This window comes from Anneissia japonica, unplaced genomic scaffold, assembly GCF_011630105.1.
Source record: "Anneissia japonica isolate Jap-2015-1 unplaced genomic scaffold, ASM1163010v1 scaffold9870_len254840_cov161, whole genome shotgun sequence".
NCBI lineage: Eukaryota > Metazoa > Echinodermata > Crinoidea > Comatulida > Comatulidae > Anneissia > Anneissia japonica.
This window is the reverse complement of record NW_022737280.1, coordinates 183,016-195,978: the sequence shown is the minus strand read 5'-3', so window position 1 is coordinate 195,978 and position 12,963 is coordinate 183,016. Positions and strand designations below refer to the sequence as shown.

General features: G+C 32.5%; 1 protein-coding gene across 1 annotated transcript in view; it reads right to left on the bottom strand.

The window, feature by feature from the left end:
* Positions 1–539: 539 nt before the first annotated feature.
* Positions 540–12,963, bottom strand: part of LOC117117286 — a 13,481-nt gene continuing 1,057 nt past the window's right edge. Inside the window, exons 2-5 of the mRNA XM_033261545.1 lie at positions 12,666–12,752; positions 8,569–8,619; positions 3,095–7,383; positions 540–2,764 (exon numbers count right to left, since the gene is read on the bottom strand). Of these exons, the coding sequence (XP_033117436.1) occupies positions 1,640–2,764; positions 3,095–7,273 (5,304 nt within the window). The 5' untranslated portion in view covers positions 7,274–7,383; positions 8,569–8,619; positions 12,666–12,752 and the 3' untranslated portion in view covers positions 540–1,639. The remainder of the gene's footprint in view (positions 2,765–3,094; positions 7,384–8,568; positions 8,620–12,665; positions 12,753–12,963) is intronic.

Below are 12,963 nucleotides of genomic sequence, written 5' to 3'. Positions count from 1 at the left end.
CCATTGCTTATTAATAAATTGAAATGTTCAGAAGTAATTCCCAAAAATGATACAAACAGAAGCATCAATGTTACTGAGATTATTACCACTGATATAAAGCTGCATTAATTCTAACTTGACTCCTGCACTACAACACTGTCTCATCATATCATTAACAATTACACCTGAAAAACTGCAACCACTCATGTTAAGAGTACTACCTGTAGGAGCAATAACCAATAAAGATGCTAATAATGAATGCTAATGATGCTAATGTCACTAACCACAACACTTTCTCATCGTATTATTCACAATTGCACCTGATAAACGGCAACCACTCATGTTAAGAGTACTACCTGTAGGACCAATAAGGATGCTAATAATGAACCGTTAATGTTGCTGAGATTATTATTACTGATATTGAGCTCCATTAATTTTAACTTGACTCCTGCACTACAACACTCTCTCATCATATCATTCACAATTGCAACTGATAAACTGCAACCACTCATGTTAAGAGTACTCAGTGTAGGAACAATAACCAATAAAGATGTAAATAATGAACCATCAATGTCGCTGAGATTATTACCACTAATATCAACCTTCATTAATTTTAACTTGACTCCTGCACCACAACACTTTCTCATCGTATTATTCACAATTGCACCTGATAAACGGCAACCACTCATGTTAAGAGTACTACCTGTAGGACCAATAAGGATGCTAATAATGAACCGTTAATGTTGCTGAGATTATTATTACTGATATTGAGCTCCACTAATTTTAACTTCACTCCTGAACTACAACACTCTCTCCTCATATCATTCACAATTGCACCTGATAAACTGCAACCACTCATGTTAAGAGTACTCAGTGTAAGAGTAATAACCAATAAAGATGCTAACAATGAACCATTAATGTTGATGAGATTTATTACTGATATTGAGCTCCATTAATTTTAACTTGACTCCTGCACTACAACACTCTCTCATCATATCATTCACAATTATACCTGATAAACTGCAACCACTCATGTTAAGAGTACTCACTGTAGGAGCATTAACCAATAAAGATGCTAATAATGAACCGTCAATGTCACTGAGATTATTACCACTGATATCAAGGTGCTTTAATTCTAACTTGACTCCTGCACTACAACACTCTCTCATCATATCATTAACAATTACACCTGACAAACTGCAACCACTCATGTTAGGAGTACTACCTGTAGGAGCAATAACCAATAAAGATACTAATAACGAACCGTTAATGTCACTGAGATTATCACTAATTTCGAGCTCCTTTAATTTTAACTTGACTCCCTGACTACAACACTCTCTCATCATATTATACACAATTACACCCAATAAATTGCAATTTTCTAATGTAAGCTTATTCAGTTTAATAGTAATAGGTAAAGATGCTAATAAAAGAACCACGAATATTGAGGATATTACCACTGAAGTTAAGGTTAAATACATTATTAAAAATTCTGAAATAACATGATGAACTGCCATTCTTTATTAATAAATAGAAATGTTTAGAAGTAATTCCCAAAAATGATACAAAAAAAGAACCATCAATGTCACTGAGATTATTATTACTGATAATGAGCTTCCTTAATTCTAATTTGACTCCTGCACTGCAACACTCTCTCATATCATTCACAATTACACTTGATAAACTGCAACCAACTCATTTTAAGAGTACTCAATGTAGGAGCAATAACCAATAAAGATGCTAATAATGAACCATCAATGTCACTGAGATTATTACCACTGATATAAAGCTGCCTTAATTCTAACTTTACTCCTGCATTACAACACACTCTCATCATATCATTCACAATTGCACCTGATAAGCTGCAACCAGTCATGTGAAGAGTACTCAATGTAGGAGAAATAACCATTAAAGATGCTAACAATGAACCATCAATGTTACTGAGATTATTACCACTGATATTGAGCTCCATTAATTCTAACTTGACTCCTGCACTACAACACTCTCTCATCATATCATTCACAATTACACCTGATAAACTGCAATCACTCATGTTAAGAGTACTTAGTGTAGGAGCAATAACCAATAAAGATGCTAATAAAGAACCGTTAATGTCACTGAGATTATTACCACTAATATCAAGCTGCTTTAATTCTAACTTGACTCCTGCACTACAACACTCTCTCATCATATCATTCACAATTACACCTGATAAACTGCAATTTGTTAATATAAGGACATTCAGTTTAATAGTAATAAGTAGAGACGCTAATGAGAAACTACTAATATTGAGGATATTACCACTGATATTAAGGCTAAATAAATCATTATACAATTTTTTGAAAAAACATGATGAACTGCCATTGCTTATTGATAAATTGAAATGTTCAGAAGTAATTCCCAAAAATGATACAAACAGAGAAGCATCAATGTTACTGAGATTATTACCACTGATATAAAGCTGCATTAATTCTAACTTGACTCCTGCACTGCAACACTTTCTCATCATATCATTCACAATTACACCTGATAAACTACAATCATTCATGTTAAGAGTACTCAGTGTAGGAGCAATACCCAATAAAGATGCTAATAATGAACCATCAATGTCACTAAGATTATTACCACTAAAATAAGCCTCATTTAATTTTAACTTGACTCCTGCACTACAACACTCTCTCATCATATCATTCACAATTACACCTGATAAACTGCAACCACTTATGTCAAGAGTACTCAGTGTAGGAGCAGTAACCAATAAAGATGCTAATAATGAACCATCAATGTTGCTGAGATTATTACCACTGATATCAAGCTCCTTTAAATTTAACTGGACTCCTGGACTACAACACTCTCTCATCATATTATTCACAATTACACCGGATAAATTGCAATTTTTTAATGTAAGCATATTCAGTTTAATAGTATTAAGTAAAGATGCTAATGAGAAATCACTGATATTGAGGATATTACCACTGATATTAAGGTTAACTAAATTACCAATGAAAACATTATAAAAATTTCTAACATAACATGATGAACAGCAATTCCTTATTGATAAATTGAAATGTTTAGAAGTAATTCCCAAAAATGATACAAACAGAGAACCATCAATGTTACTGAGATTATTACCACTGATATCAAGCTTCATTAAGTCTAACTTGACTCCTGCACTACAACACTCTCTCATCATATCATTCACAATTACACCTGATAAACTGCAATCACCCATGTTAAGAATACTCAGTTTAGGAGCAATAATCAATAAAGATGCTAATAATGAACCATCAATGTTGCTGAGATTATTACCACTGATATCAAGCTCCTTTAATTCTAACTTGACTCCTGGACTACAACACTCTCTCATCATATTATTCACAATTACACTGGATAAATTGCAATTGTCTAATGTAAGCATATTCAGTTTAATAGTAATAAGTAAAGATGCTAATGAGAAATCACTGATATTGAGGATATTACCACTGATATCAAGATTAATTAAATTATTACCATTGAAACCGCTATAAGATTTTCTAAAATAACATGATGAACTGCCATTCCTTATTGATAAATTGAAACGTTCAGAAGTAATTCCCAAAAATGATACAAACAGAGAACCATCAATGTTACTGAGACTCTTACCACTGATATCAAGCTCCTTTAATTCTAACTTGACTCCTGCACTACAACACTTTCTCATCATATCATTCACAATTACACCTGATAAACTGCAACAACTCATGTCAAGAATAATCAGTGTAGGAGCAATAACCAATAAAGATGCTAATAATGAACCATCAATATTACTGAGATTATTATCTCTGATATAAAGCCCCTTTAATTCTAACTTGACTCCTGCACTACAACACTCTCTTAACATATCATTCACAATTACACCTGATAAACTGCAACCACTCATGTTAAGAATTCTCAGTGTAGGAGCAATAACCAATAAAGATGCTAATAATGAACCGTCAATGTCACTAAGATTATTACCACTAATATAAACCTCATTTAATTCTGACTTGACTCCTGCACTACAACACTCTCTTAACATATCATTCACAATTACACCTGATAAACTGCAACCACTCATGTTAAGAGTTCTCAGTGTAGGAGCAATAACCAATAAAGATGCTAATAATGAACCGTCAATGTCACTAAGATTATTACCACTAATATAAACCTCATTTAATTCTAACTTGACTCCTCGACAACAACACTTTCTCATCATATCATTCACAATTGCACCCGATAAATTGGAATTTTCTAATCTAAGGTCACTCAGTTTAATAAAAATTTTAAGTAAAGACTCTAATGAGAAACCACTTATATTGAGGATAGCACCACTGATATTAAGATTAAATAAATTATTACCATTGCAAACACTATAGGATTTTTTAAAATAACATGGTGAACTGCCATTCCTTATTAATAAACTGAAATGTTTAGAAGTAATTCCCAAAAATGATAGAAACAAAGAACCATCAATGTTACTGAGATTATTACCACTGATATCAATCTTCCTTAATTCTAATTTGACTCCTGCACTGCAACACTCTCTCATCATATCATTCACAATTACACCTGATAAACTGCAACCACTCATGTTATGAATACTACCTGTAGGAGCATTAACCAATAAAGATGCTAATAATGAACCATCAATGTCATTGAGATTATTACCACTGATATTGAGCTCCATTAATTCTAACTTGACTCCTGCACTACAATACTCTCTCATCATATCATTCACAATTACACCTGATAAACTGCAACCACTCATGTTAAGAGTACTCAGTGTAGGAGCAATAACCAATAAAGATGCTAATAATGAACCATCAATGTCACTGAGATTATTACCACTGATATAAAGCTGCCTTAATTCTAACTTTACTCCTGCATTACAACACACTCTCATCATATCATTCACAATTGCACCTGATAAGCTGCAACCAGTCATGTGAAGAGTACTCAATGTAGGAGCAATAACCAATAAAGATGCTAATAATGAACCATCAATGTTGCTGAGATTATTATCACTGATAATGAGCAACTTTAATTCTAACTTGACTCCTGCACTACAACACTCTCTCATCATATCATTCACAATTACACCTGACAAACTGCAACCACCCATGTCAAGAATACTCAGTGTAGGAGCAATACCCAATAAAGATGCTAATAATGAACCATCAATGTTGCTGAGATTATTATCACTGATAATGAGCACCTTTAATTCTAACTTGACTCCTGCACTGCAACACTCTCTCATCATATCATTCACAATTACACCTGACAAACTGCAACCACCCATGTCAAGAGTACTCAGTGTAGGAACAATACCCAATAAAGATGCTAATAATGAACCATCAATTTCACCGAGATTATTACCACTGATATCAAGATTCTTTAATTCTAACTTGATTCCTCTACTACAACACTCTTTCATTACATCATTCATAATAGTACCTGTAATACAACATGGGGAGCAGTTCAATGAGTAAAGTTGTGGTGCAAAACTAAACAGATGAATTATAAAAGTAGCAGTACTTAAGCTATGCAATTCAAATGTTGTTATATCATATTTGAAATTCAGTTTTTGACATTCTTCTGTTAGGCATTTAATATCATCACCACATATTTCACTTGCTATATGCAAAATATCACTTTGATCTGATACAGCAATCATTATGTGGGCAATCATTTTGCATTTTTCTTCAGATGACATTTCCTTACCAGAATAGGTTTCCAACCAAGACTTGAAATTGTCTCTACCAATTTGTCCAGAAAACTTTGAACTTGTACTGAAAATTTGCATAATTTGAAGAAAATTTTCAATTTGATTGACCTTTACATCAGACATGAAGTGATGGATAACTTTCCTTAGTGATTCACATATGCCATTTATGTGTGGCATTATTTCTAAATTTTTCTTAGTCATTTCATCAAATAGTTCCTTTACTACAGTACTCCTGTGTTCTATTTTCACAAATTTAAAATGTAGCCTTAAAGAGCGATATGTTGATAGATTGTTTGTTATCCAGTGATTAAAAAACATGCCAGCACCAGTACCTAGAAATCCAATTGCAAACACTTTTGCATTGTGCAAGTGTGTATTTTCTCTTATAATCTTCCATTCATTATCATCCAATGGCTGAAGTAACCTTTTCATGCCCACTGAGCACTCACTCTCCAATCCTGCTGCCTGACATAGTTTGCATAAGTAAAATCCTACCAATGACTCTACTATTAATTTGTGAGGAGCTGTAAAAATCTCTTCAAAATCAGACTTTCGGTTCGGTGTATCTTTGTACACAAATCCCAGTTTTAAAGCTAAGGCAACCATTTCTTCTCTTCCTTCCATTTCTGCTTTGTTTATTGAAAGTTGGTTTCGTTTTAAGCCATTATACATACACTTCCCTAACAGCAGCATCGGTTCAACACACTTCTGTGGAATATTTTTGAATACTGAGATTTTTTGCTCCTTATCTGCTTGTTTTTGAATGAACTGATTCAAGATGGTTCTAAAAATCTCTTTAAAGAGATCAGCTTTATCAGCTGGAAGGTGTTGCCTTTCTTCCCACATAATGCATACTGATAGAAGCAACATTGGATTTTTACACATTTCTTTGACGTCCACATGTTTATATTTAAATTCTGAAATCAGCTCCAACTCATCCAAAAGTGAGTCTCCTAATGCAGGTTCTTTAAAATACTCAAAATGTTTCTTAATGTAATTTCTTACATTAACTGCACTGAATCCCTTCACTTTCACATGTATGCTGCTCTCTTTAACAAACTCATCTATATTTTCAGATCTTGATGTAAGTATTACTTTGCATTTTGGCATTTTTTCTTTTTTGAATAAGCATATTGGACTCTTACTACCCACTTTCAATTCATCTAATCCATCTAATAACAATACAATGTCATTATCGTGATTCCTAATAAATCGTTTAACTAATACAGGATCTTGAGAAAGATTTGTTTCAAGATAAAAATCCTCTATGTCTATTTGTTTTAAAATACCATCCAAAAAGCTTTCACTTTTGTCAATAGTGGATATGTTGACAAGAAAGACTATTTTACCTTTGAAGGTTTTGTCTGATTCTGTGGCCCAATTGTATGCTATATACCGGAGAAGGGTTGATTTGCCAATACCACCCTCACCTTCTATTAGAACTTTACATGCAGGTGTGGATTTTATAATATTTAAAACCTCGTTCAAAGTTGTAGGCTTGACATCTTGCTTCTTTTCATTTTCTTTGAGTAGATCCAGATCAGTGAACATGTGGGCAATGTCTACTTTGTATCTAGTATTCAAAGTTGCTGGTGTGAACCGTATGGTATTGCAGCACAATTGCTGTTGAGTTCTTAGTAGATAGTTTTTAATAACCTCGTCTGAAAAAAAATCAATTATTTTTCATAAAGAACTGTCTTCAAATGGAGAACACTGTATGGCAGGATAAAAAATACAAGCTACATATAATGGCCTGAATATTAATATTATTACTTTTATTTTAATTAATTAGTAATAATACTAACATTGAATGATTTTAATACCAACAGACATATATTAGAGTGCTTTCAAAATTACATAAAAATAAATATATTGCAAGTATTTATTGTATACATAGTTACGAAATTGTTACAACTAATAATATTAGTACTGTATTTATATTCAATTAAACAAAATTAGCATTATGTATCAATGGTAAAGCTACAGTAATCATATGTACAACATGTGGTCTTAGAGCTGAAGGAGCCATTATTTACTCTAAAAAAATTGTCTAAAGCTTGCAGGGCAGAGGGCAATTGTTGATGGAAATAATGGCCCATATTTTCTATAAGGCCCAAAATATCTTGACTATAATTGCTTCATAAGTCAGTCACCCTGTTTCATATACTGTACAGTATATTTAGGCTATATATATTCAAATTGCTGGTTACGGTGACCGGTTGCTCAGTGAACAATACATTAACTACGCGAATGGGAATGCTTTCCTAGAAGGACGAGCACTAACATTCTTTACTGCTCTTTGCGATACAATACGAATAAATTGATTGTGGTTGATAAAGTTGATTTAGGTGTTATGTAGGCCTAGCCTTTTGGTAGGCATTTGTTAAATAGATGGGTAGGTGATTTAGGCTTTGTTCATGTCAACCAGCACCGTAAAACAAGATTTTTGACATTCTCTGTGCAAGTTTAGAGCTTGGCCTAGCAAAGAATTATTTATCACAATGTAAAACAACCCCAGCTTTGAAGTTTCAAATTAAAAAAAAAAAAAAAATTAATTAGTGCCTATTGCCTAGTTTGAGATAGGAAAATTATGTGCAAATGGAAGTGATGATGTCACAACTGACTCATATTTTGTTTTGTGCATGAAAATATACCATACAATTTGAGATTACACTTAAGCTCTACTGTATAAAAATATTCATGTAGGTTTTATTTTGTAATTTACTAATTTACTGTCTTTGCCTTGAGATAATCTGTTGGTTGTATAATGTGCTATATAAAAAATTGTTAACAAAGAGAACTGTTCACCCCTGCAAATACATTAAATAATTTGAGCACTTTTGTACCTTGACTTGGTAGTTGTTGATGTGTGCTTGATTGCAATCTATCGCCATTACCTGCAAAAATATATTCATTAATAAACAATTAAGGTACATCTTGTATATTAAACTACAATTTACAATTTATGCTCATGTTTCATTTTACTTTTAATGCTGTTAAAGCTCGGTTTCCATACAATCGCTACACAGTCGTTACAGCTTTTTCTCTGCAATCCTTGCACTGCGTAGCTGTCCCCAACGCAATCGGGAACGCTCTCAGATTCCACTGACCAATCAGCGCCACCAAAGGAGTCAGTGATAGCGTGTAGCGATTTGTATGGAAACCAGTTTTACAAATGCATGGCTATTATTGTACTTATGAAAATAAAGACAATGCATGATATAAACAATAAAAATATACCTATATGTTTTAAACAATCATATATCATGTTATAATACTTTGACTTGAACCAAAGTATCATATTAGGATTGAAAAATCAATACTATTTGTTAGGAAATAAAGTAAGCACAGATAAGCTTATGATTTGAAACACTTACTTGAAATACATATGCCTATATTGTAAGGGCAACCTATCTAACTCTGGACAACTGAAAATATTTTTTAAATTAAAGTCTTATCAAATACAATTTGAATATTTCATTGAATTTTTTAATGAATTTTTACATTCATAACTGGTACACTATCCAAGGATCACAACTATTTTCTACCAAACAGTTTTTAACCAAATATTATAAGTTTTAAAAAAAGCTTCAATATCTTAATTTATTAAAGATGCAGGGCAAGTTGAGTAACTATAAATTTGTCTCCTGATTGGAGGGAATTCTTTTCAATTTCAGAAGTATTGGCAGTCAAAGTTGAATGCATTCACATATATTATTATATTATTGTTTTCAGAAATTCACCTTTACATTTGATTCTGCAACTGTACATATTTGATTTTTTTAAACGTGAAAAATGTTTGTCATATGTCATATTTTGTATATTAGGCAAAGAATTTAACTAATATTATAAAAAACTTTGGTTTAATATGTGAAATATTTTAGAAGTGGTAGTGATGGTAAATCCAATAAAATTATGTGGTAGACCATAAAGAGGAGCAAGCAATGGCAACTTAAAGGCTAAATGCAGACTTGGTCTTAATGGATCGTATCGAAAAAGGAGGATTACTACAGTGAATTTGGGAATGGCCTTATAAAGCTCGATATCCACAAATTGTCTAAAAATCTTCTTAAATTAGGAGTACTTTATTATTCCAAAGGAAATTTATTTGACCATTGCATAGAACTATGTAAAAAGTGTACAAAGAACAAGGCATTGTACAACTCAACAAAACAAAAATTAAAACAAAAAGGTAAAAACAGAAAATCACATTAGGGCCTACTGAAAGAAACTTAACTACATTAACTAAACTGAATTATCGTAAATAAACTTACATCATTAACTATAATACTTCAATTGATTTTTATTTTCATTTTAAAAATGGAAAATGTATTTGAGTTTTTGAGGTCATCACTAAGTTCATTCCATAATTTAGCACTTCTGTATGATAAGCTACGTTTTTATAATGTGTTCTAGATTTGAAGGCTCTGTAAGGCTTCACTGCTAGACTCACTCCTAGTCCTGGTTATTATTTTGGCAGCTCTGTTTTGCATGACCTGAAGTTTTCAACTTTGAGATGCATTTGAGTGCCCCAGACAACATGGCAGTATTCAAAATAGGGAGCAATTACTGATTTATACATTGTGCACATGAATATCTTTTGGTAAAATAAAATTTGCTTTTTTCAGGTAGTAGAGTCCTTGCAGTGCCATGCCTTTTACATATTTGGTATGGTAGTCAATTACATAAACCTGCATCATCTGCATACAAAGAAACTTCACAATTTTGGATATCTTGAGGCAAATCATTTATGTACAGTAGAAATAATAGCCCAAGAATAGACCCCTGTGGGATACCACAGACACTTTTACATTTGCTTGAGGAAACACCAATGACACTTGTAATATGATTTCTATCAAGCAAGTAGTGCTTAAACCAGTTTATAACATTTTCATGAAGGTTAAATGATTGTAGATTTTTAAGTAGAAGCTCATGGTTGACAGTGTCAAATGCTTTTTTAAATCGATCATTACAAGGCTTACTTCCCCTTATCAATAGATTCAAGCCAGTCTTCTGTCAGATTAGGAAGAGCAAAAGTAGTAGAGTATCCTGGTCTGAAACCTGATTGATGTTCATTTAACATGCTATGAGAATGTATATAGAGATAAATTTGTTTGAAGACTACTCTTTCAAGAATCTTAGGTAGGACAGGGAGAATTGAAAAAGGTTTGTAGTTGCTTTTTTTCTGTTTTGTCACCACCTTTGTGGATGGGACATATTTTAGCACTTTTCCATTTAGCAGGGAATGTTTATGTAAATAGAGATAAATTTATTAAATAGGGGAGTGGATATACCATATTGAATCTTTTGCCAGGTTTATGAGGCAGGCAGCAATCATGTCATTTCCAGTAGCTTTTTTTGATTGAGACAGAACTTAGTGAATTATAAATATATTCATAGCCAACTTCTTTAAAATTACATTTTTCAGTATTTAAATCATTTATGATCTGTTGAGATTCATCAATGACTTCAGGAATGTTTTTTGCTAAGTTTGGACCCACATTAGAAAAATATTCATTGAGCGCATTAGCAATATCAGTAGAATTTGAATATGTGGCATATTCAGTTTTGAGATTTGTTATCAGTATTTTTACTTTTACCGGGAACAATGAGTCTTATGTTTTCCCAGATCTTTTTAGGCTTTTTGGTATTAAGCTGATCTGAAAAATATTCTTTTTTGCAAATTGTTTAAGTTTAGAATTAACTTATTAATTAAGTTTTGTATGTACTAACTTCACTTTTTCTTCCAGAACTGATTGAAATTATTTTTTAAGCATCTTAACATTTGAACATGTGATGCTAAAAACCAAATCCCCATATTTGTATTTGCATAATATTTCCATTTCAACACCAATATATGGCATGTATTTTTTTCTTTAGCTTTAAGAGTGATACATGCAGGTGTGTTAAGCTAGAAATGTAAGGAATTGGCAGGTGTACAACTGATACAATAAAAGGTGTTCAAATAATGAAGTGATTAAACTTCTGTGTACATATATGGACCTTTCAAACAACACATTCCAGGTCAGATATCTTAAAAACTAATCAAAAATCTGAATGTAACTTTAGTGATTAAATAGATGGTGGTTGGTGGTTGGAAAGCAGGAACATATTTTTGTGGATTTGTTTTATAGAAAATGATTTGCAGTGGGCAAATTATTATTATTATTATTTTTTTTTTTTTTTTTTTTTTTTTTTTTTTTTTTTTTTTATCAATTAATTTTTATTTCAATTTTAAAGTTATCTAGTAATGGTTTCATTTTACATACAGCATAAAGTGGTTAAATGACAGCATGAACATTTTTTTTTTGGATATCACTTACTCAACCTAGCTTCCATCTTGCTCCCCACCCAAGATATTCAAAACTAAAAAGAAAATACTGTATAGGTCTAGGCCTACATAATTTTTTCAACTTTTGTGATAGGCCTACATATTCAGCAAACTTTCAAAGTACCTCATTTACTGGTGTGCTAAAAATATTAATTTGCCTATCAAATAACGTTTTCTCTCCCACCTCCCTTAACCTACCAGAGATTTTTTCTGGTACCCTCATCGAGGCAGGGGTGGATTTAGGAGAAACCACACCCAACCCCCCCCCTTTTTTTTTGGCTAATGATTTTTAAAAATTTTTGTCAAATTTTGGCTAAAGACAGCTTCATTTGGCTAAAAAAGAATTGTTGGCTAAACAAAGAAATATGTTAGAGGGAGCCCAGAATATATAAAGGACCTACGGTCTGAATTTCATCGAGGTAGGAGCTAATAACATGGTGAAGGTGATTTTTTTAATGTTTTTTTTGTCCGTAGTACCGTTTTGGCTAGGCCTCCAGATATAAGATGTGTATATGAAAGTCCACAGAGTCGCATACATCACATTTTGGCCAGTTAGGCGACACAAATCACAAGTCAAGCACATTTCATATTCATATAAATTGAAGCACTTACCTTGTGTTGCAGGTAAATGAATTGTGTTAATGTTAATAACTGAGTCAGTAATAGTAGGGTTAAAGAATTGACATCCACTTCTAGAACCTAAATATAAGAAATCGTAAAAATTACCCAGAGAAACTCAAGCAAAAATTTAATTTATAATTTTTTCTGTAAAAACAGACACAATCTACATTTTAGAGAGGCTCAAGAACCAAGGAATGAAAGCGGTTTGGTGGTTTCCAGAAGAACCCATTGGGGGCCGGACAGGGCCCCCATTAAGAGGTTCCCCCTCCCCCATTAAGAGGTGTAAGCC